The 26,271-nt window shown below is 36.9% G+C and overlaps 2 protein-coding genes across 4 annotated transcripts; both read left to right on the top strand.

Moving 5' to 3' along the window:
* Window positions 1-2,997: 2,997 nt before the first annotated feature.
* LOC110782963 (polyphenol oxidase, chloroplastic) lies at window positions 2,998-5,130 on the top strand. The gene is given in 1 exon segment (NM_001405341.1): window positions 2,998-5,130. A coding segment is annotated over 1 exon segment (1,920 nt). The 5' UTR covers window positions 2,998-3,041; the 3' UTR covers window positions 4,962-5,130.
* A 4,353-nt stretch (window positions 5,131-9,483) lies between these two features.
* Window positions 9,484-21,123, top strand: LOC110782962 (phosphatidylinositol 3-kinase, root isoform). Of its 3 annotated transcripts, none has more exons than XM_021987251.2 (18): window positions 9,484-9,885; window positions 10,350-10,446; window positions 11,924-12,017; window positions 12,613-12,771; window positions 12,883-13,092; window positions 14,403-14,578; window positions 15,082-15,229; window positions 15,375-15,470; window positions 15,766-15,901; window positions 15,983-16,104; window positions 16,709-16,903; window positions 17,048-17,218; window positions 17,346-17,483; window positions 17,650-17,804; window positions 18,209-18,352; window positions 18,475-18,622; window positions 18,743-18,924; window positions 20,752-21,123. In XM_021987251.2, the coding sequence occupies exons 1-17, from the start codon at window positions 9,774-9,776 to the stop codon at window positions 18,878-18,880; spliced, it is 2,439 nt and encodes an 812-aa protein (XP_021842943.1). In that variant the 5' UTR covers window positions 9,484-9,773; the 3' UTR covers window positions 18,881-18,924; window positions 20,752-21,123. The 3 variants fall into 3 exon arrangements, with proteins under 3 accessions (XP_021842943.1, XP_056683121.1, XP_021842940.1); XM_056827143.1 differs by having other exon boundaries at window positions 10,341-10,446; window positions 19,100-21,123; XM_021987248.2 differs by having other exon boundaries at window positions 9,485-9,885; window positions 10,341-10,446.
* Window positions 21,124-26,271: the final 5,148 nt, after the last annotated feature.

Raw genomic sequence — 26,271 nt, 5'->3', positions numbered from 1 at the left:
TCTTTCGTTCTTTCAAACACTAATCTCTTCAATTGCGGATAAGAAAAAATTATAAAAAGTTGATATTTAAAAAATATTTATTGAAACGAATCTAATAAGACATTAAGATCCCACTCCACCAGACATTTATGTGTTTTCGTAAGTATAAATCACAAAATATAGTCAAAGTAGGTTGTATGAATAGTTTCCACAACCCAATTGTGTCATGTAAATAGGAACACAGGAAGTACAATATACTGAATTTATAATATTACATTCTTATTTACGAGCTGATCGTGGTGTATATAAAATATAGTACAACAGAGTAAAAATTAAATCAAAATGTTTAATTAACATTTTATATATGTACAAGTTATCTATTTCTTAATGATAAAAATTTCCGTTTTAGCAAAAAAAATATTTTTTCAAAATCACTAATATAGTGTATAAAATTATCATTTAACCGTTTACCCTGTTTATCTATCAATTTTCTTTTTATATATACTTCCTCCGTTCCTAAAGAAAAGTAATAAAGAAATGGAGAGAGAGGATATTTTTAATAAAGTAATAAAAAATCATAAAAGTGGGGTTGGGTGGTTGAATAGGGAAATGTGAATGAATTAAATAAGGGATGCTGGAGAATTTTATGCTAAAAAGGTATGTCCAAAAAGGAAATAGGAAGAAAATATAGGAACGCCCGAAATAGAAACAGGAAGAACTAAAAGGAATGGAGGGAGTATTACGTAGTTGGGAACAACAACAAAAAAACGAATGCATTCCGAATTACAAACTACCTAGTGAGACTTGGGGTGCAACGCATGACACACACTACGTTTTATATGCAAAGAAGTGATCGAATGAAACAATGAAGTATGACATAAATGGTTCAAGTTGAGATTCAGGTTTTGCGCTATGTGTTGCATACATGTAGTTTATGAAAACTGATTCAACACACCGATCAGCTTATATACACAGCATGGAAAGATGTGTCTTACAATAACATGTCATAATCAAAATTTTAATACAAATATCTCTAAAACTTCCAGGATTATGGTCAATAAAGGCAGGAAGGGATTCGAGATACAAAAGGTCTTGCGTGCGCAAGGTGTACAATAAATTTATCGTACACCAAGATAACTTTTACCCATTTATAAGTAACTTTAACCTAGTTTGATTAACTTTTATATTAGTAAAAAAAATTTATAGATAAACATTTTAAAGGGTTAAATGATTAATTTTATACATTATTAGTGATTTAGAAGAAATAAATTTTACTAAAATGAAAAAATATCACTAAAAAATAGATAACTTTTACATATAAAAGAGCGTAACTTTTAAACATTTTGAGTTAACTTTTACTTCGGTGTACAATATTTATTGTACACCCATTGTAAATAAGAATTTGTGTTCGCGATAACCATTCCTACATGCTTTAATCCAAGCTAAGGGTGCTCTACCAAGGGCAGACGGATACTCTTTCAAGACAGCTTGTATAAACCAAGTAGCACCAACACCAGACGCTACATCCAAAGGACTCGCAGAATGCACGATATTCAAATTCGCACATGTATAATTGAATTGTAAATCAATATGGACCAGCTAGACCAGCTGTATACTAAAAACTACTCCGTAAAAAGAAATCAATTGTTTTTTGTTTGTGTCTTTTTTTGCATAATACATTGGATTTAAAATATCTATATGGATTATTCGACAATGAATAGCCATTTCCACGTGATATTGAGAAAATGATTAAAAATATTTTTGTTTCATATATATTACACCATCTTGTTTTTTACATTACTAGTTGTTGGACTGTGCGCTAGCGCGCACAGTCCCCCAAGGTATACAAAATCATCTCGTAAAAATGTTACATAAAACATAAGCACTTGTTAATTTATGTAAATTCTCCTATATAAATTATGTTTAGCAAAAGTATTGCTTGTATAAAAATCTAATTGTATCGCAAATCTACGCAATAGAGCCACTTGAAATGAGATATAAAGCTTTATAAAAGATGTTTGAGTAGCTCATCAAGTATATGTGCTTGAGTGTTTTTATATTCCTCTACAATGTCCTTAACTCATGAGTTGTAAATTTAGTACCTAAATATCTAAATAGCCGCATAAAATGCACTCTTTGCAAAAAGCATAAGGACATTTTTGCTAGGAAAATATAGCCATTGATACTTGTTATTTTCAAAAGCCATAATATTTTACAAATAATGGTTTAGAGAACAATTATCATTCAAAAAATTGATGGTACAATTTTATAAAAACAAAAGGGGGTTGAATAACTACTGCAAAGGCATGTTAGTGATTTATGTCAATCTTCTCCTTTAAATATTGTAGTGTTTCCCATATCAATCCTTCTCCTTTAACTGTTATCATCTTGAATAGAATAGCCAATAAGTTGACAGAATTTTGATGAATACGATTTATATTAGATCATTGATCATCTTTTATGATTCGTACATAAGGAAAATTGTAGTCATGCGGCATCTTGTTAGATTTGTACAGATACTTCCTCCGTCCCTTAATAATCGACCCGGTTTGACATTTTGCGCTATTCACAAATTCACTTTAACCCTATTTTATTTCTAGTATATGAAAATAAATGTTAGTATAAAATATATTGTTGGCTTCATCTTAATATATATTTTAAAAATATTAATATTTTTATGAGTTTTTATAATATGTAGTTAAAGAAATTGGTGGTCAAAGTTATGCATTGACAAACGTATCCTGTCAAAACAGGTTGAGTATTAAGGAACGAAGGGAGTATATATATTTTCTAAATATCAGTTTTTTATAATTTTTATTTATACATAATTCGATTATATTAAAATCAACTATAGTGCAATATTTAGGGAACCTAAGAAAATGTGGGATTAGCGGTAAGAAAACAATGATGGCCGATTACAAAACTTTGAATTTTCCTCTTTTCATTTGCCGTAGCTCATTATTTTGCAACCTTTGTATATTATAAATACCGTTTAAGGTTTACACAATACTCCCACCTCAACAACAAATATCTTAACCCTCTAGCTAGTAGCTAGTTGCAAAATGGCAACTCTCTCTTCTCCGACCATTATCACCACTACTTCCATCCTCCTCAACAACCCTTTTCTCCCCAAAACACCCCAACTTTCCGCTCATCACCACCGTGGTGTTCGATCTGTAAACGGAAAAGTCTCGTGCCAAACAAAAAACAACAATGGTAACGATGACAATAACCAATTTCAACTCATTCAAAACCCTAACACAAACACACCGTATTTATTAGATAGGAGAAATATACTCCTTGGTTTAGGTGGCATGTATGCTGCCTTAGGGAGTGAGGGAGCTAATTACTATAATACCCTAGCTGCCCCCATTCTCCCTGACGTGGAAAAATGTACCCTGAGTGACGCCCTATGGGACGGGTCAGTTGGTGATCATTGCTGCCCTCCACCCTTCGATCTCAACATAACGAAAGATTTCGAGTTTAAGAACTATCATAACCACGTGAAGAAGGTTCGGCGTCCAGCACACAAAGCCTACGAGGACCAAGAATGGCTAAATGATTATAAAAGAGCAATTGCCATAATGAAGTCACTCCCAATGAGCGACCCTCGCAGCCACATGCAACAAGCTAGGGTACATTGTGCTTATTGTGATGGATCTTATCCGGTACTCGGTCACAATGATACTCGACTTGAGGTCCACGCTAGTTGGTTATTCCCTTCTTTCCATAGATGGTATCTCTATTTCTACGAGAGGATCCTTGGGAAGTTGATCAACAAACCTGATTTCGCCTTGCCTTACTGGAATTGGGATCATCGTGATGGGATGCGTATCCCTGAGATATTCAAAGAAATGGATTCTCCCCTCTTTGATCCTAACCGGAATACAAACCACCTTGACAAGATGATGAATTTGTCGTTTGTATCCGACGAGGAAGGTTCCGATGTCAATGAAGATGATCAATACGAAGAAAACATATTGCTTATGCGTAAGGCGATGGTGTACCCGAGTGTTTCCGACGATCCAAACAAGGCTGAGCTCTTCTTAGGGAGTCCGTACCGTGCAGGAGACAAAATGGAGGGGGATGTAAGTGGTGCTGGGATTCTTGAGCGTATGCCTCACAACTCGGTCCATGTATGGACCGGAAGTAATACTATTAAGGGTAATCAAGACATGGGTGCCTTCTGGTCTGCTGGACGTGACCCTTTGTTTTATTGTCATCACTCTAATGTAGATAGAATGTGGAGTCTTTGGACTGACGTTCTCCATGGGGGTAACTTCCCTAAGACGCCTGAATACGATGATTATCGAAATGCGTATTTCTACTTCTACGATGAAAACGCTAACCCTGTAAGGGTTTATGTCAGGGATAGTTTCGACACGGAGAGACTCGGGTACAAGTACGAAGATCAGGAACTGCCATGGATGTCAATTACTCAACAACAACAACAACAACAACGACAACAACAACGACAACCGCTGCTGGGGGGACGACTCAAGACGAGAACGTTTTCTCTAGTTAAAAAGGTTTTAACGGAATTAAAGGTGATGCTCCCTTTGCCCTTAAAGTACTCGGTCATAAAAACGAAGGTCGATAGGCCTAAAAAGTCTAGAACAAAGGAAGACAAGCTGGAACATGAGGAGGTTCTTGTTATAAATTTCAAATTAGGAAAGTCAAAGGATTTTATCAAGTTTGATGTTTATATCAATGATGGAACTGATTATAAACCCGAGGATAAGACTAAAATCAATCTTGAGTATGCTGGAAGTTTCACCAGCTTAACCCATGGTGGAGGTGGAGGTGGAGGTGACATGAGCCACATGGCAGAGGAGGATATGGGTAAGAACACTGTCCTCAAGTTGGCATTGAACCAGCTCCTTGAAGACCTTGATGCCACCGACGACGACTCTATTCAGGTCACTATTGTCCCTAAATCAGGAACGGACTCCATAGTTATCACTGGTATCGACATCGAGTGAAGTATTTTATTTCTTAATTGGGTCAACGTATTAATAATACTACTTCCGTAATACGGATCGAGTATTAGCAAGTAATGTGCTTCATTTTATGTGTATGGTTTTCTTGCATTATTTATGATCAACATGTTACAAATTTCCCTTTTATATTACTGATTGATTTCATAAATAACTACTTGAATTGTACCTTTTAAGTATTATCTTTATTTTTAATGAGGGAACATTCAATCGATGAAGCTACACTTTGAATTTTTCATTGAATTCATCCTCCAATTACAAACCTGCTTGATATCCTTGTGTGTGTAGTCATACTCATGGAGTCATGGTCCAAAAGTGGGACCCAAAATTTTGGCCATGTCTCTTCTTATTACTATTCTTATATTTATATGCATACGATGCGTGCGAATATAAGAAATATATTTGTGTTATTATATTTAACCTGAAATAACATGTAAAAAATATTATATAAATGTGATGAGTGTAAATATAAGAAACATACTGTATAAGTTAGATAGAGCTGAACGCATATAAACATATTGATTAAAATGATAAGAATTTATTTAAGGTGTTAGATTGATTAAAATGCTTCTTTGGGCTTTTTCTGTTAGGTAGATTGTCATTATATTCTCTATTCTATTCTATAAGTGTGGAGGGCATTTTAGTAATTCAAGGAGGACACCAAAAGTGGATTTAATAAAATAATCTCACATATTCACTTATATAATACTCATTCCATCCCAGATTATTTGTTACACTTTCCTTTTTCGCCCGTTCCAGATTTGTTGTTACACTTTTAAATTAGGAATGACCACACAATTATTATATTGTCTATCTCTTCCCACTAAATATTTTTTTGTCCCCACCCCATCTCTCATTCTATTTAAAAAATATCTCACTAACTCCCATCACATCTACTTTTTCAATAAAATAACAATTGATAACCAAACAACCACTATCATCTAAAATTATATGCATAGGTAAGTTTAAAGAGTAATTTAGGATGGTGAGAGTAGAGATTAATAACAACAAGTACAAAGTAATAAGATGAGCATTCAATAATGTGGGGGATGATATTGATCATCGATGTCTTTTTCTTAATTTCCTTTTCATTTTATATATGTTATTTGATTTGTTGATATATATAACAAATGTGGCAAATGGCAATTTAATCAACCATAGACTTATTCCTTAGTCTCAAATCTTTGTGCGATATCCGTATATTACCCTATACATATTGATAATGACATAAATATGATTATATTTCATATGAAAGTCTTTTATCTTCTGATCTAGTGATCGTAGTGCAATCATATCATGGCCGTTCGAATTATTAAACTTTAATTATCCATATTATGTCATGTATTATTCGTTTTTGTGGTCAATTTATATCATTGATCGAAGGGAAACAACCACTCATGTATATATGAGTGGTTTGACTAAGCGGTCAAAATACTAAGTTACTGATCGAAGCTTGATAACCCTAGTATAGGGTATGCCTTTAGAGTTTGTTGCTATACAATGGTCAGTGGTATTATAGGTATTAAAATATTTGATCAAGTGGATAACAAGGGTTATACTTTGTACGTAGTATATATTTCAGTAAGTTATTGACTTATTGTGTTGAAACTTAAGATATCACACGAATTATTAATCAAACGGAATTATATCGATCTGTATAAGAGAATCGTGGTCTCATACAATAATTGGTACAAGTATATAAAGTGAAACTCTTTTAAAAACTAAAGGAAAGTGAGGAATTTGGATTGCAATGTTAAGAAGCCCATGTCAACATACCTAATAAATAAAGGAAATTTTGTGAAACACTATCTTTGAATTGCTACCTTATAGAAACTTATTAAATTTTAACTACCTTATAAGTTTATTTGACGTTCTTCGTCAATGTTTTCCGTCGTATATTTATTCTATTCTTTTAAATATCTCTGTTCATTTGTTGTTTTTTCTCATTTGCCATATTAAATAACCGTTGTAGTGGAGTTCAAAGACGGAAAACATTAACGAAAAACTTGAAATGGTAGTGTTAGTCAAACAAACCAAACTTATAAGGTAGTTAAAATTTAAAATGTTTTTATAAGATAGAAATTCACAAAATCACTAAACTTAAAAATAGTGTTTCACCAAATTTCCATAAATAAATGAATGAAAACTTTCTTAGATTTTCTTAAAGCTTTAATTTATATACATAATAGATTGGTGATTAAAGTCACTATCTATCTGTCACAAAATGTCACCCAAATTTCATGAAAACCACCTTTCACGTAAAATTCAGTAATTCAACCCACAAATACTCCCTTGTATAGTTGTATCATCTTATGATTTTGGCGCAATTTAAAAAGGTAGATCATGGTACATAGCTAGTGAACATAACACACCTTAAAGAATACAAGTACATGCATAGCTAAAAGAACATTACCTTATCGTCCTTATGTAAAAAGAACATGAATTAATATACTTATATTTATAATTATAAATTTAATAAAAAGTAAAATAATATATTATTTTATAACAAAAAAATGTAAAAAATGTATCGCATGTTCTTTTGTCGCAAGGTCGTGTTTTTTTTGCTTGTACACATAATTCTTTTTACACTATACTTATTGTGCACTATTGTCCACAATCCACTAATAAATGTAGTACCTTGACAATGGTCCACGAATTACTGGAGTAGTGGACAGTGGCGGTGCCAGAAAATCTGTATTAAGGGTTCGAAAAATTTAAAAACATGTCATATTTTGGTGCAAAACGTACATTAGCAAATTTTACTGATTTATTGTGTACAAATAACAGGTTTTATACGTACTGTAGTACTCCGTACATAAGATAAATAATTTTTTTAAAAAAAAATCAAAGAAAATGAATAAAACAAAAGCCATTTATAATTTTCAAAGTTTGAAAGAAGTATAGTAATAGGAATTTATAAAAATATGTATTTGTAAAAGTTTAAAACTATTGCTAAAGGGGTGAGAAACAAAGTAAACAAGAAAGGAAGAAAAATAAATAAAATAAATCAAAAAGTCCATCTCACTGGAATCGAACCTGCGTCCATTCTCTGTGAGTTTGCTTCTCTAACCAATGATTCAGAATTAATTTTTTGAGTAATACTAGCGCTAAAATATAGATAACATATTTCCTAGTTTCAGAAACTAGTTAATATTTTTTTTTCCAGTATGGGTTCAGTTGAACCCACTGAACCCATACTGGAGCCGCCACTGGTAGTGGAGTACCTTCAAAAAAAAAAAAAAAAATCCTGGAGCAGTGGAGTACTCCATCTCTATTTATTTAAGGGATGCACTTGCCTTTTTCGGCCGTATTTATTTAAGAGATACACTCTCTCCACCATTTAGACGGTACGTTTTGGTGTATACTCCCTCCGTTCCGGAATACTTAAAACGGTTTGACCGGCACAGAGTTTAATGCAGAGTAATTGACTTATTATTTAATTACATGGTACTCCCCCCGTCTCTTTTTGTTTTTTACGTTTGGTATTTTTCACGCGTTTTAACGAATAACTAATCTGCATTGAAATTCCTCAATTTTTTTTATTTAAACGAGATAAATTACGTTTATTTATAATGTTTTCACTTTTATCAAAATTCTGATGTTGGGAAATGAGAAAAATTTAATGTCAAAATGGAAAAGTGTGAGAAATTAAATGACCCAATGAATTTGATTGGTTAAAATAATAATTGGACACAAATTTTGATAGAATACTAAGTTATTTATGTGATGGTATAAAAAGAAATGTAAAGAACATTTTGAAATACCCAAAAAGGAAAACGTAAAAAACAAAAAGAGACGGAGGGAGTAGTTGATAGTGAGTTATTTTTAAATATAGATAGAGATACGTATAAACTTTTTAAAGGGGGTAAGGGAGTAGGGGAGGGTGCATGAGACCACAAAATGACATGTGAAGGGGTAGTTGGAGTAATATTTACTCCGTATAAAAATTTACCATTTATATAAGAGCATCTTTAACGGTAAGCTAATTTCTAAATTAGCTGTCATGCCACATAATATTTCAAGCTAATTCCCTTTCTAGCTATTTAGTATTTTAGTGGTTAGCTACTAGCTTGATATTTATACTCATATTTGTCAATCAATATTTAAATTTAATTTAAGTTAATATCATTTCATTGGCCAAGTTTTTTCAAGCAAATTAGCTTATTTAAGCTAATTTGCTTGGCCAATCTATTTTATCATTTCAACTCCAATGATCAAGCTAGTAGCTTGGAATTTCTATAAATTGCAAGACTTTATAAGAAAGGCAGTGAAATTATTCCGGGATGGAGGGAGTATTTCAGTAATTGTGTCACAATTGTTTTTTTTTTTTTTTTGTGTTAGCATCCGGTTCACCGTTAGGGCTAATCCGGATTCGTGACGAGTTTTGGGTGGTTAGGTTCCAATCCCCTCCCAATTATTATTACGGAGGACCGAACACGGTTCTCCTTACTAAGTTCAGCCCCAATCACACAAGCAATTGGTTGTGTTACAATTGTTTAACACTCGTTCCTTTATCCGTAGACGTGCAAGTACATATTATCTCCGGCGACCCAGTGTTTCTAATGCTAAATTAAATTTCCCTCTGCTAGATTTTCCCCTCAATCAAATTACACTATTACAGTGTTCGGAGACAATTTGGGGAAACTCATCATTCAATTGAAGATTGTCTCTCTTGTCTTGCAAATTGGGGAAAATAATCATTCAATTGAAAATTATCTATCTTGTCTTGCAAATTGGGGGAAATCATCATTTATCGGTCTGATGCGTTGCCAAATTTACTGAATAACATAAGAAACAATGAGCGGAAACGAGTTCAGATTCTTCCTGTCTTGCGATATCAACCTCCCTGTTACTTTCCGAATTGATCGTTTGGAGGGCACTTTGCCCCATCTCAAATCTCCTATTTCAGGTACGAGTAACCTTGCCATTTGTCTTAGTTGTTAATTTGTTTTTTTTTTTTGTTAATTTTCGGAAATCAGTTGCTCAATTTTAGTCAAACGAGTCCATTTTCTAGTTTTCTGATGGAAATTAGTTTACAAGTCGATGGGAACTAGCTTAGTTGGGTAAAAGTCTTAGGTGGTCGAACAAGAACTTGGATTGAATTCCATGTACATCAGTGCCTTATGATATCTAAAAAATCATTGGAGGGGACCTAAAAAATCATCATAAATTTGATATTTCAAAGTCTTAATTTCCTCCTGCTGCTAAGTTGCAAGACAATTTTGTTAATTATGATACAATTTTGAACTTAGATTTGTGATAAGAGTTAGGGAATTTTTTCTGAAGCAAGTAGAATTTGTTTGATAAGAGATTTTGCTGAAGTTATAATAATCGCCACTATTATTTGCGTGTTTGTGATCAAAGCTGCTGTAGACACTGGTTATGCTGCAGATGAGAGGAGGGGGGAACTTTATGTTGAATGCGCCTTGTACGTCGATGGTGCTTCTTTTGGACTACCTATGAGAACCAGGTCTTACTGTCTTATACTCTCTCAGTCTCCCTGATACTAAGTCTAAATATTTTTAGTCATTTTCATACGCATTACAAATTCGGTCTATTTCAAAAAAGAATTGCATTGGGATCGTGAAGCTCTACTTGATGTTGTATTGAATACTATGAAACGCTTTGTAATGTTATATTGATGTTGAAAGAGGTATTCGTCTATTCGATGCTGCATTGATATTTTAGAATGGCCGATAATGTTGTACGCACTAATTCATATTGATATTGTACAGCAACATTGGTTAGCCAGTATACCCCTAATTAAAAGCTCCAACCTTCTTACTGATTATTGCCAACAAATCTAGTCTTCTTTGGAATTCACTAGGATACTCTCTTAGGAGACTTTGATCCAATTAAAAAAAATCCTCTTCCGTAGTTACACACTATTTTTCCTGATTACAGTTATTTTTCAAGTTATGTCCCGTATAGTGTCTGAAAGACTGGTGCTAAAGTTTGTAAAACCAAGCTGGAAATTTATTTTGAAACAAGTCAAAAGTGTGAAATTGCTCCAGTACATGGCACACACCTGCGGCCATGCAATTCTTGGAAGCAGCCACATAGGCCCACATTATACTATGCAGGGAGCTGGCAGTGCAGCTGTATTCCAAATGACCCATGCATTGCTCATTTGTCCTAACTATCAGAGTCCACTTACGTGTTGGGCTTTCTACCCGGATATTTTTTGTATCTTTTCTTGAGAAAAGACAGTAAGCCTTCTGATCTGTGATTGATATGGATTATTTGGTGGATCATTCCATTAGTGTTTTAGTAGGAAAATTTCCTTTAGCAATGATCTTGCTGTAATTTTATTGGCATGGACAACCTACATGTAGTCCTGTGTATGGTTTTGTTGTTAGTCTCTGTCATTGAAAAGCTTCTTTGTTTGCTGCTGTGACTGTAAGTCTCTGTATCTTTGGATAAAAACTACGGAGTAATTGCTTTTTAAGTGGTGAAATTCTTTTTGGTTTCGGGCAAAGATACAAGATGAGAGTTTGAAATTTTGATTGCTCCCTGTATTCCTGTGTTATATTCAGATTTTATTGATGTATAGTATGATTCCATTTAGTCTCCGTTCAATTCGACTAATTTTGTCTGAACTTATATTATCTGAACTTATTTTATCCGGAAAAAACTTATTGTGTGTGAAAATGTCTCAAAAAACTTATTTTTGCTAACTTATATTATCTAAACTTATCTGAACTTAATTGGACTTAATTGAACTTACCTTGGCTTAATTGAACTTTACTGAACTTATCTGAACTTACTTTGTCTGAAATAAGTCAAAATAAGTCGAACAAAACAGAGCCTTTGTTTTCAGCAAATCTCCAAACATTTTTTGACAGCTTATTACTAATTGGTTGCAAAACAATATTGCATTTTTTTGTCCCCTTCCCTTCTTTCTAAGCTTAAGTTCTTAACTGTTGTGATGTAAAACATTCTTGTAGGCTGGAATCTGGTCAGTCTTTTTGCTGGAGTGAGCTTATTACACTGAGTACCAAATATCGGGATCTCACTGCACACTCACAACTTTCTTTTACGGTAACCAGTACCTTCCAGTTTGTACCTTCTAGTTTCTTCTATTTCTTTTAATGGAAATTGTTACGTGGTATGTTGTACCAAGTTATTTCTTACCTTTTCTCCTGTTAAATGCTTAGGTGCATGTGTCTTATTTTCTGTGTATGTTTTGTCTTTTAAGGAACCATAAATGAGACTGTAGCTTTACACTATATACTCCCTAGTTTGCACCTTTCTGCCTTATCAGTCAAAATGCAACAAGGATATGTTTTCTTTTGTGTTCTGACATAATACTTTGTTTGAGATCAACCCCCAGCATGCTGTTTTGAATAATATGGACCATGAGTTTGCTTCGTGATGCTACTAAGTTTCAGTATCCTTCTGTAGATCAGTCAGTATAGTTGCCACTTGCAAGTTGTTGATTTCTGGTTGTCTGAAATCTGAATGAATTGCTTTCATTTCCATTAGGCTAGTTTTCTTTGTTGCACTTACTCTTTTGTGGTTCCCTGTCTTTTCCCTTCGGTTCTTGGAAGAAGTATGCCTTCAATTATAATTTTCCCAGGTTGGTCTTATCCTGTGTCTGAGATCTGTTTGTTGGTTGCCTTTTCTCAAAATTTAGGTATGGGATGTTTCCTGCTGCAAAGAGGAAGGGCTTATTGGTGGAGCAACAATTCTTCTTTTTAACAGCAAGAAGCAACTTAGAACGGGAAAGCAAAAACTTAGGCTGTGGCTGGGGAAAGAAGCTGATGGAGCATTTCCTTCTTCCACACCTGGAAAGGTAATCAATTTCTTTCTGATGTAGACAGGTCACATATTGTATGGTTATTTCTGTTAGAAGTTCACAACCTACAGAGTTTTGAATATTAGTGGAACATCCTATGTTATCTAGGTCCCTAGGCATGAACGGGGGGAGTTGGAGCGTCTAGAGAAGCTTATGAATAAATACGAAAGAGGACAAATTCCACGCGTTGATTGGCTAGATCGGCTCACATTTAAAGCAATGGAGAAGATTAAAGATCGTGAAAGTTGTGGTACCAGGAGTTCCCAATTATATGTTGTTGTTGATTTTTGCAGTTTCGAGCATCAGGTTGTCTTCCAGGTAACTACTTGTTTTTCCTTGATTATATTTACTGAATTGTATTATGCCAACTTTTGTTTTCACCCCTTTTGTTATTACTACGCCATATTGTCTACAGTTATATTATTTTCTTTATAAACTCTGTAAAGTCCTGTTCCATTTAACCTTAAATAAATAAGATTCTGTAAAACAAGTTTTAAATAGTAAAATTAATAACTCCATTGAGAAAATACAACAGGGAATCAGGAAAATAGTAAAACAAGTTTTAAATAGTAAAAATTAATAACTCCATTAAGAAAATACAACAGGGAATCAGGAAAATAAGTTCAAATCAGTAAAAACCATTTTAATTCAGTAAAATAAAGTTTTATTGTGTTAAATTCAGTTTTAGATCAGTAAAAGTAATTCCAGTTCAGCAAAAATCAGGTGAGGAGAACCTGGCCTAAGTCTTCTTCCTAACCGGCAACTGTCTTTTATTGTCTAAATGTTTGTGAGAACTAATGTTATGTGATTTCTTTGCGGGGATTGAATGTTGCTATCATTACTTGCCGTTTGCCAACCTAAGACTTGATTGGATAAATTGTGTTTCTCTATCAAGAAATCAACTAATATATTTGCAGATGGCAATTGTGGTTTTGATTATTTTACTGCATTGTCTGTTTCTTGTTGATTTTGTCTTGTTTTAAGCTTTTCTGAAATGGGTATAATGTGTTCCTTGTTATTCTGGCCTAAATCCTGTCTTTTACCACGACAAATATACTCCTATCAGTTTCATAATATACATTGTTTGTTGATCTCTCTCAAAATATATTGACAAGAGTTATAAGAAAATAATATTTTCAAGTATATTTAAATTTTAATCTTTTGTATTAATTTTATTACTATTTCTCAAAAGAAATTATCACTCACAGTTTGACCTCAAAAACTGTGAGATTTTGTTTATTCATGAAATGCCTATTGCCCATCATTGCTTTATTGGGTTTCTCTTGCTGGGTTGCGCTATTGATAATTTAAGGGTGCGGAATTCCGGTCAAGCTGTGCAGTGAAATCTGCTGTACTTCTGGACTGCTAAAGGTGAACTAGTAGTCTAACATGTTACTGTTATGTAGCTTTTGGGCTCTGAGGTCACTTCAATCTTGATATTTCCCACTCCATAATCAGCTGACAGAAGTTCGTACATCTTTTGGCCTTCTCTTTATGCACACCTTGTTGTTTTCATTGACAATGATGTTGAGTTATGAGTTAATTATTCATTCTTACATAAGGATTATGACTATGTACCCTCGAATAATGGTGGGCTTGGTTGGTGATTTCTTTTAATCTTATTGCAGGAATCTGGGCCAAACGTTTTCTTACCATCTCCAATTGGTGCAAATGAACTTGTTACTGTGTGGGATCCAGAAGTTGGGAAGATAAATCCTTCAGAGCACAAACAAATAAAACTTGCTAGGAGCTTAACTCGTGGAATCATTGATCGAGATCTGAAACCAAGTTCCAATGAAAGGAAGTAAGCTTCGATTTCAGACAATTTTTGAGTAGTAATTTATTCTTTTATGTTATACCTGTCGTTCTGAAAAGAGGATATTTCAATGCATGTCATGTTTCATTGCTTAGATTATCTGTCCTTCCTCTTCAAGGCAGGATATTTCTTTATACACCCTCACTGCGATAACTGTTAACCTATCTGATCTAACATGTAGCTAAAGAACCTAAAGATTTAGTAGCATTGTAGCTTGTAAATAAAGTCCTCTGTATCTCCAATGATAACTCTGTGGTACTTGTCCATGATGTATTATCATTTAATTCTGTGTGCAACTGCAACAATGTGTTGTGTTTCAATGTCTTTTCGCTGTCAACACACCTGGTTTACTTGTGGTGTTCATAGGAATTACTTGTTCGTATTTTTTCATATTGGATATCCCCTTTTTCTTTCTTACTATAGCTCGTTTAATATATCTTCACAACAAAAGCTCAAGGTTTTAAAACAATTTTTTTTTTCTTAATGTTAAGAGCGATACAAAGGATATTAAAGCACCCACCAACAAGGACTTTAAGTGGAGATGAAAAGCAGCTTCTGTGGAAATTTCGATTCTCATTGATGTCCGAGAAGAAAGCTCTCACCAAGTTTCTTCGGTGTGTTGAATGGAGTGATGTACAGGTCAGGACACTCAGATTTTTTGTCTTCTGATAACCTGATATTCCTTATTTGGATTGCCACATTCTACAACAGTACTTCAAGAATCTTCTGTGACAGAATACTTTATTAGTCAGTCTCAGTGTTGACGTGGTTGATGCATCTTCAGGAAGCGAAGCAGACAACTGAACTGATGGGAAGATGGGAGACCATTGATGTTTGTGATGCACTGGAGCTGTTATCTCCTGTATTTGAAAGTGAAGAGGTCTGTGTTGCCAATGGTTATTTATTGAACGATATAGTTTCAGTTGAAACAATTATTTTCCTTTTTTTTTGGATCTACTTTGTAAGGCTATTGCTCTCTCTTGCTATTCATGCATTCTTGTGGTACTACACACATAGGTTCCTTTATTTTATCATTTTATCATTTCACTACCTTTTCCCTTTCTTTTGGGTGGTGGAGGTAGGTGGATGGGGCACTTATGCTTCTCTTTTTGCATCTCTTTCTAATCTCATGCCTGAGCTACATTACATTTAATACAATTGATGTTTTTCAACAGGTTCGTGCATATGCTGTAAGTGTTCTTGAAAGAGCTGATGATGATGAACTACAGTGTTATCTTCTTCAGTTAGTCCAGGCCCTTCGATTTGAGCGCTCTGATAGATCGCGCCTTTCTCATTTCCTTGTGCAGCGCTGTACTTTCTTGTCTTCATCTTTCTTTAATGGTTATAATTTCTGGTATATTGGGGTTGATTGATTTGAATACCTATTTGCAGCCTTGCGAAATATTGAATTGGCCAGTTTTCTTCGTTGGTATGTCGCTGTGGAACTTCACGATCCTGCGTATGCAAAGCGCTTTTATTGTACTTACGAAATGCTGGAAGAGAATATGTTGAAGGTAGGCACACTTCAACTTTCATGCTCTGACTAGAGGAAAATCGGAAATTGCTTCTTAGTCATGTAGTTCTTGCACAATTAGTCATATGAAATATGAATTGTCTTTATATGATTTACTACGAGTTTACAAAAAAAGGTGATTGGAAAGAATACCTTGCAATGATTTTAATGAAGTCGCCCTCGTGAAAAGGCTTACTTAACAGTTTACGCTGCAGTATTTTTTGGAGTATAAACTCGACCATCCAAATTATGTGTCTTTGGTAAAAGTCTACACTTGCGGTACTTGAAAAACACGTGTACAGTGTACTATTTGATTGTATACTGTGCTTTACGTATAGCTGAAAGAATTGCTTGTTCTGTGACTGACATACTATATGTAAGTTGGCTGTACTTTTCTTGTGCAAGCCTGTAAGATTTTGAAGGTCAAAATGTTGATTTCCTGGGGAAAGTAAATTTGTTGCGGGAATCATGTTAAAGCGTTATTAAACATATTACTTAATGTTTCTGCAAATGAGTTCATTTCCTAGGTGAATATGTAACTGGTAAACATGTTTGCTTATTCCTCTGATTAGTTGTTATTACATTTATAATCAACGTGCTGGCAGCTATCAGCTGATGACACTGGAGATGAGGATGGATTCAAGTTATGGCAAAGTTTAGTTCGTGAAACCGAACTGACAGCTCAGTTGTGTTCTATAATGAGGGATGTTCGTAACGTGCGTGGTAGTACGCAAAAGAAAATGCAAAAGCTTAGACAACTTCTTTCAGGTCTTCTTAGTGAGCTTACCTATTTTGAGGAGGTATGACCGTATGACTATATATCTTGGATAGACCTTGTTTCTTTTACTTTGTATTTTGTAAATATTTATGATTTATTTACTCTTGTCAAATCAAGCAGTTCCTTGTTTTCTGTAATACTGACATGTTAATGTTTTCTGATGAAGCCAATACGATCCCCGTTGCATCCAAAAGTGCTCATTACTGGGATTGTTCCAAATGAGTGTGGATTATTTAAAAGCGCGTTGCACCCTTTACGCCTGACTTTCCGTACTTCTAGTGGAGAAAGTTGTAAGATTATATTTAAGAAGGGAGATGATATGCGGCAAGACCAATTGGTACAGTATACTTCTTTTTATTCACTCGTACACCTTCAGCTGATATTTGAAGTTCATAATGTAGTTAATGTTGGAGGGAACACTTTTTCCTATTTCATCCTAATATGGTAATAATACTATCTTGTAGGTAATTCAAATGGTCTCTCTGATGGATCGGTTGCTTAAGTTGGAGAATCTTGACCTCCATCTTACTCCATACAGAGTCTTGGCAACTGGGCAAGATGAAGGCATGATGGAATTTATACCATCGCGTTCTTTAGCTCAGGTGTTGAATCTTACCCTACTTCTTCCCTTGCAGCCAAATTGCGGAGCAGGGCAATATGATTATACTTTATATCTTTGTATTTGTTGTGTCTTTCCTGCCTTCCATGAGGTGCAGAGGTCTCTTTTGTTTCTGGAAAGTTGAACTCTATATTCTGTTTGATCTCCAGATTCTTTCAGAACATCGCACTATCATTGGTTTTCTTCAGAAATTCCACCCTGACGAGGATGGACCATTTGGAATAACTGCTACCTGTCTTGAAACATTTATTAAGAGCTGTGCTGGTTATTCGGTTATCACATACATCCTGGGTGTCGGAGATAGGTAATCCGTTAGCATTTAAAATGATGTCATAACAGTTGAGCTTTTTATTGTCCGTTTCCAGTTGATTTTCATGTAGTATGGCTGGTTCATATCTACTTTCTTTTAGCTTTTTTGGCTGTTTTGAAAAGTTTCGTTACGCCTAGAAACTATTGAACATAGATTATGAAACTATTCCTTCCTGAAGTTGTTTGTTCTTGTTTCCATGTTGAACATAGAAGCCTTACACCCTAATCTGCGGGGCTCTGTAATTTTTCAGGATGTGCAGCTTTTGTGCTGTACATTCAGTGCCTTGTACTTTCTGTTGATTGTTCTCTTTCGTTTCTTTCTTGTTTGCTGGATAGTCTTTTTCTTTGCATTTTGGAACAATATATGGGCTATAATTCATTAATCTTCATGTTTTGTAGGCATCTAGACAACCTTCTCTTGAGGGATGATGGACGATTGTTTCATGTAGATTTTGGCTTCATATTGGGTCGAGACCCTAAACCATTTCCACCACCAATGAAACTTTGTAAAGAGATGGTTGAGGCTATGGGTGGAGCTGAAAGGTATTAATTACTTTCCAGATTTTGTTTGATATCTCATGTTGGTATCCTTGTCATTGCATCAGGAGTTACAATTTATACCTACCACTTCTTTTGTTTGTTTTCTTTTTTGTTTATTCTTGCAGCCAATATTACACAAGATTCAAGCAATATTGTTGTGAAGCGTACAATATTCTTCGCAAATCCAGCAACTTAATTTTAAATTTGTTCCATTTGATGGCGGGTTCTAACATTCCTGACATTGCTTCAGATCCTGAAAAGGGTATTTTGAAGGTAACATTTGTTTCCGCTTGCTAAGTTTTTATGATCTGCGATTCTGCGTAGATCAGTCACTGCAAGCCTGGTTACAATTTCATCACTAAGTTCTGTAAGTTTGAAATTGGTGTTGTCTAGCTGCAAGAGAAGTTCCGGTTGGACCTGGATGATGAAGCCAGCATACACTTTTTTCAAGATCTCATCAATGACAGTGTTAGTGCCTTGTTCCCACAAATGGTTGAGACGATTCATAGATGGGCTCAGTATTGGCGTTGATCTGTATATTAACGGGGCCCTAACAACATCGATGCAGAGTCTAGGTAAGATTCCTCTAGCTCGGCTCATATATGTAAATGCGAGTAAGATTCCTTGAGCTGGGCGCGAAAGTGGAATATGGGCCAAATCAGGTGTAGTGAAATAAGCCTATTAAATGAGATAAATACTTCCTATATCCTTTTAGCATTAGCATATCAAATGCTGAAATGTATATCTTAGGTACATATAATCAAGCTCGGATGTGGATCAAGGCAAAGCAACGGAAGCGATATAGTAAAGCAAATCAACGGAATTTGATATGCTAATGCTGAAATGTAATATTTACCTGGGAAGTATTTCTGTTGTTGAATATGGGCCAAATCAGGTGTAGTGAAATAAGCCTATTAAATGAGATAAATACTTCCTATATCCTTTTAGCATTAGCATATCAAATGCTGAAATGTATATCTTAGGTACATATAATCAAGCTCGGATGTGGACCAAGGCAAAGCAACGGAAGCGATATAGTAAAGCAAATCAACGGAATTTGATATGCTAATGCTGAAATGTAATATTTACCTGGGAAGTATTTCTGTTGTTGAAGATGTCAGGTTTTTGAGAATATTGTCTCACATTTCCTTTTTGGAAAAATTGACAAAGGCAGTCCAAACTATAAGCGTTCGTCATCAAAAGAAGGGTCTAACTATGGATTATTACTGGCAGGTCCCAACTTTGAGGGGTGTTTAAACGGGCTTTTTGACTTATAACCTGCTAAACAAGTTTTTTTTTTTTTTCCTAGCCACATGGCACAACATCATTGGGTGTTTGATTTTAAATAAATAATAATTGAAATTTTTATTTTACCTCCTCCCTCCCTCAACCGACAACAACCTTCTACCACCCTAACTGTCAACCCCAACCCCAGCCGTCGACCCCAACCTAGCCGCCAACCCTAACCCCAACAATGCCGACAGAATCACCCCCCGACTGTCAATTGCCTCCCCTCGTTGTCTGGCCGCAGCTGGAAAACACCCGAACCCCCACCTAACTTAATCGCTTGTTTTTTTCTAGGCAGGGGATGGGGGTCGGTGGAGGGGTTTTATGATGGCGTGGCGTGGCAGTAGTGGTGGTGGTGCAGCAGCGAACTAGGGGGAGGGGAAGAGAGAGTGTTGCGTGGGAAGAGGGGAAATGAGGGACACGAGAGAGGGAGGAGGCAGGCAGGACGGAGGCCGGGCTCCGGCGAGCCGGCGGCAGGGAGGCAAGAAGTGGCGGTTTCAGGGGCGGGGAGGGGTGGCCGGGAGCGAGAGGAGGCAACGAGGGTGGGGGAGGGGGTGACGGACCAGGGGATGAGGTTTCTAGGGCTGGGAGGGGGTGGCAGTGCAGGGGAGAGGGTGGCGAGGGTGGCAAGGGTGGTGGTTTTAGTGGTTTACCTGTTGTAGCAGGTTAGGTGACCTGCTAGGACCGTTTTTGTAAAACACACCCCCAAAGTTGGGACCTGCCAGTAATAATCCATAGTTTGACCCTTTTAAAAACGAACGTTCATTGTTAGGACCGCCCTTATCAATTTTTCCTTTCCTTTTTTTCATCAAAGAGGGAGTTGGGTGGTGAGGGAAGATAGACGACAGTGGATGCACCCCGTACCGCGGTGGCTGTATTATGTTCTGGTACTTGTGGCGGGTGGTGCTGGTTTGTTCAATATAACAACTGGGGATGCCATTTTTTATATTATTATTATTCTCTTTATTATTGTTATGACTTCCATCCAAAATGAGGGACCTAATTAACTCCAACTTTAGCAACGGTTTAGAGACTGGTTGTGGCCTCTTAACTCTACTGTTAGTACTACACCTCCCATTCCCCTTTGGTAATATCATCGGCATACTTTTCTGTAGGTGTCCCTGCATTTCTTGCAGATTGGTACTTTCTACAATCTCCATGTTCAACCGCTGGCGTGAGTTTTTCATGCCTTTATAGACATCAGAAACATTGCGAGATCTTTATATGTTCCTCTTACAGAGTACTTCATATGGTAGATGGGATGCAGAATTGTTGAGGCAATGAAGGGAGGCAAAGTTGTACATAATTGTGTATTACAGCAGGTGTTTTAATTCTCATTTTTTTTTTTGCACTCCCTTTTCCTTTGCTTGTTCAACATTGTACAGTGTAGCATAGCTGATTAGTTTGCTAATGAGTACTTTTTAGGTGTAAAAAATAGATCTTTGGTCACTTCCTTGTAAAGCTAATGAAAGTACCATTTCAATTTTTTTTGTCTTATGTACATGTACCAGATCTTTTTGGTGCTAATTCTGTACTTCTCACACTTGTGCTATATAAAGATTATAAACGAGTCCAAATTCAAATCTTAAGAAATCTTAGAAGTAACCATTTGCGTTTCTGTATTCTCTCTTTTTTTTTTTGGACAGCATACTATCTCTATTACTTGAACTATGTGACCGACAAAGTTGTCGATGTTACACACATTTTACGCGTATACGGAGTACTTTTTACAGTAGCTCCAAGTTTATGGTCGGAGAAATGTCCAATTTATAGAACAATATGAATCTTCTGCCAATGTATCCTTATTCCTTTCCATTTAAAAAAAGAGTCACTACACAAAAGTATGATCGGTTACACGACACAATCCAATATCGTCTTTAATAGACTTGCTAACTCATCCACGCTACTAATCCAATATCATCTTTAATAGTCTGGTTAACTCATCAACACCCCCTCACAATACATGTCATCTTTATTACTCCGTATACACTCCATCATTCGTACGATTATACAAATCCTCATTAGGAATAGTCAATACTACGAGTGTAGGCATTCACCTTATGAGTTGTGACTGCGAGGTCAAAAGGTTTCATAAGTTGATTGTTTTTGGGTTAACCACAATAGATATTTTATATTATTAAAAAAGTTATTATAATAATACATAATTAAAGATATTAATAATCAAAGTTATATAAAAATAATATAAAAAATTAAGCGATTCATCTGTACAAAGGAATAATCTGTATTAAGAAACATACTCCGTAATAAGGAATTAAGGAGTAAGGCCCTGTTCTTTAGAGCTGAATTGAACTGAACTGAACTGAACTGAACTGAACTGAATGCTCCTGAACTGAACTGAACTGAACTGAACTGAACTGAACTGAACTTAACTTAACTTAACTTAACTTAACTTAACTTAACAGAATATATTACCGAAATAAATAATTAATAATTAATAATAAAAAATGTTAAATAATAACTAAATAATAATTATTAATTAATAACTAAATAACTATATAATAAATTATAATAATAATAATCTGTAATTGATTACTCAATAATTACAATAAATGATAAATATTAATAATAATAATATTTCATATTTAATAACTAATAACTAAATAATTAATAACTAATAATCCGTAACTAATTAATAAATAATATTAATAAATAATTAGTTATAAATATAATAATAATAATAATAATAATAATAAGTAATATAATAATATAAATATAAATATAAATATAAATAATAAGTAATATAATAATATAATAATATAAATATAAATAATTATATAAGTAATATTAATAATAATATAGTAATAATAATAATTATTATTATTATAATAATAATAATTATTATAAAACGTTACAAGCTTAACAAGCTACAAAGATCAAATGAACTACAAGAAGTTGGAGGGGAGCCGAGATACAATCTGGGCCCCCACTCCTCTAGCTATGGCGAACCCGATCCTGCTGAAAATGTGGGCAGCTGCCCGTGCCCCAATGTCTTGAGCCCTGGAGTACGCCTGGACCCGCTTCAGCAAAGAAACAGCCCCTTTCTCTAATTCCCCAAAAGAAGAGAAGGAAAAAGGGAAGAAACCGTAACCCAAAGCCCTACAACGTGCCCCATACTTATTCTGCTTCCGCTGCGCTGCAACCGCCACAACCCGACCCGGAACGAAGCCTGACAACCCAGATTGCGTCATAGGGGAAGACCCAGTCAAGTCAACACACACATCCAGACCACCATCCCATGAGTAAAGCAGTATATCTGCAGGACGAAGAGCTCCATCACTCTCACTAGTCAGCCCAACATCAACCTCCTTGCGAGCAGAAATCCCCGACCGATAGCAAATATCCAAAAGGGTATCACGAACAACATTATGCCGATGTTTGATACCCACAATCCCAGCACAAGACACGGCATGATCCCCATAAATGTCCCCGTCGAAAACCCGAGAGCAAGCAGAACACGGCGTCGAATAAGAGAACAACGGAATACCCAACCGATAGCAAAGAACCGAACGATAAGTCTTACCGTTCATAGTCTGGCCTAACCCCGAGATGGGGACTGCCCGCAACCAAGCCGAGGAGTGATCCCCCTGCTGTGATTTCCATAGGGCAACAAGACGCGAAGATAAGGAGAAGGCGGATTCCGCATCAGCAGTAACCTTCGTGAAATATATGTCTGCCAATTTCTTCATGAGTCTGGGGGCAGCGATCTCACTAGGGCTACGCATAAGGTCGGTCTCCACGGTCCTATTGAAAAGACCAAGAGCATCGTCAAAGGCCGGTCCCGGACCATCAACACCTGAAAGCCGAAGAAGCGAATCCTGCAAACCAGAAGACTGCAAACGGGATGCAAGAAAAGCATAATGCCGAACATCACCAGCTGAATAAACACCCAATCCTCCATAAGAATAAGGCAAGGTGGAAAGGCGCCATTGCCAGTCACCGAAACCAGGTCCCGAAGCAGTCACGATGCGCTCTAAAGAAGCCCGCAAAGCCACATCAAAGGATAATTGGGCCGCTTCGAAAAGATGAGGCGGACAAGTGCGCATAGCAAAGTAGAGTTTAGAAACTCCAGTACACGCACGAAGAAGCAACAACTCACACTGGGGATCATTAAGCTTGGCTACAGCATCCATCAACACAACAGCCTTCGACACACGCTGCGAAACCAACTCCTTACAAAAAGAGGAATCCGTACTGACTGGGCCACCAAGCAACTTAACACCAAGCGCAGGACGAGCAATATCCGTAGGAAAGACACCCTCTAGACGACTGCGGGGGTCCTCCGAAGGCCAGAAAACCTCCGTCTTCTCAACATTAACATGGAGACCTAAATGAGGACCCTCCTCCAAAATCAACTCCAAGACCTGTCCAACCACCAAAGTGTCACCAACGATAGTGCCATCGTCCAAGTACCAAGCCTGAAGAGATAGATCAAATGAGTCTCTGATTCGACACACCAATGGATGTAGAACCAGAGAAAAAAGCAAAGGGCCGAGAGGATCCCCTTGCTGTACACCCTGACAAGACCACAAGGTATGCTCCCCATAATACAGCCGCGCTGGAGAAGAGTAGCAGAATTCAACCCAACGCGAAAGAGCAGGACAATGAAGCCGTACCTCACGCAACAAAGCCGAACGATCAACTAAATTGAACGCATTCCGAAAATCCACCAATAACATAGAGAGGCCAACATCAGCCCCACGAGCCTCAACCAACCGATTGACAGCATGGAGACTGGCCTCACCACCAGCTGGAACCCCAACTCCAAACTGAAGACCTCCAAAGTAGTTTCCTAAACGCGGACCAATCAAAGCTGCCCCGACCTTAGAAACAAGGCGCCTCCAAATAGTGCCCACGGCAATAGGCCGAATACCCCCACCAGGCTTAATAAGTGGCGTAAGAGGAGCACTAGCAATGTATCCTCCAAGCTCAGCGGGACACTTTCCAGCAAGAAAGAGATTAACAACCTGAGTGATAGCATCCACCAACTCATCAGAAACAGCTACAGCAGCACCACCCAAGCAATCCAAAAGGTGTTGAGCACGCAAGCCATCTCTACCGCACGAAGTACCACGCGGAAAGCCCATAATCTGAGGAAGAAAGAACCCTAACGGCAGCAGTGTAGTGACCGTCAGAAATCTTTCTCTTGCATTGCTTAATATTACGCTCCGCCAAACCATGGTCGTCGTCAACATCCAATAGAGGGGGAGACACACTAGCCAATGTGTCTATGACAAGTTGCTCAGAACCACCAGGCACACCCCAAGAACGAATAGCAGAGGTGATACTCTCTTCCTGTTGCCGCCGCCTAACGCCGGAGGAACACTCACGATTACTTCGTGGAGAAAAAGTCTTGAGGGCACAAAGAGGTAACACGAGCAACTGAACCCAACAAGCGATGTCATCTGGCCTGCAAATCACCTTATCAAGCGCCCCTTTCAGAACTCGCGAAAAACCCAAACGACATTTGGGAGGGATGGATTTCACAGAACGCAGCCGCTTGGACCATAAAGTGTTTAGAAGAGCAACATCAAAAGAAAAATGATGTTCTCGAGGCGCAACAGAAGTAGACAGCTCGGAAGCAGGAGCTTGCGGTTTTTGAATACCGTAGAGAGTAAAACGAATAGTACCATCCCCAGAATCAGGTGGGTCCACAAAAACCGTACTAGAACCACTTCCATGACGACACCTAATACGATGAGTATGCGTCTTGAAACAATCTCCACATAACCAAATTCCCATACGACGAAAGGTCACCTCAGCCGTAGTAAAAACCTGCAAATTGGTAGTAAGGGAATGACGGGTTACATCCCGCACACCAGTGCAACAATGTCGATCACGTAAGTGAGTGATCAGAGAACTCCTCACCAAACCACGCCCACCTCCATCCTGGCACCCGCTAAGACCCACAAAAGGGCAATGAAACTTCTCTACGGAAGCCGCCATAAAAAAGCACTTCAACCAAAAAGTAACTTCAACCAACGAACACCAACGAACACCACACAGCAAACCCAAGAGGACAAATCACCCAAGAGAACACACTCACGGTTGTTGCACACTCACGATCAAAACACCCAAGTGAACAAAACACTCACGAACAACAATCACGGTTGTTGCACACAAGAGAAGATCGAAACGCCCAAGAGAACCCCAAAATGAAGCTGAGCACCAAACTGAAACCCACGACTGAAACAGAACCCCAAAGTGATCTCCAAATTGCCGGGAAATGATCGAAACACAAACTGCAACACCAAAAACATAAACTGCAACACCAAAACCAAAACGCAACACCAACCTGCGAACCAGACTGAAACGGAACAACCCACGAACTTACGAACAAACGCACTTGAAACTCTCGAACGGAACTGAAACCCAGACTGAAACCCAAACCACCGAACAACTGAAAAGCCACCGGAAATGTTTGAAAACCCAAAATGAAACCCAAACTGAAACTGCCGAACTGCCGAACTGACGAACCCACGAACCTGAAACTGAAGCCGCGCTAAACCACCGGAAATGCCTGAAAACCGCCGACACATAAGCCCCCTGAAAACCACCGGAAATGCCTGCTTAACCACCGGAAAAGGCTGCGAAAATCGTTGCTAACAACCTGCGAA

This window comes from Spinacia oleracea, chromosome 1 (assembly GCF_020520425.1).
Source record: "Spinacia oleracea cultivar Varoflay chromosome 1, BTI_SOV_V1, whole genome shotgun sequence".
Taxonomy (NCBI): Eukaryota; Viridiplantae; Streptophyta; class Magnoliopsida; order Caryophyllales; family Amaranthaceae; genus Spinacia; species Spinacia oleracea.
The sequence above is the reverse complement of the archived record's forward strand: the minus strand, read 5'-3'. Positions and strand labels throughout refer to the sequence as shown.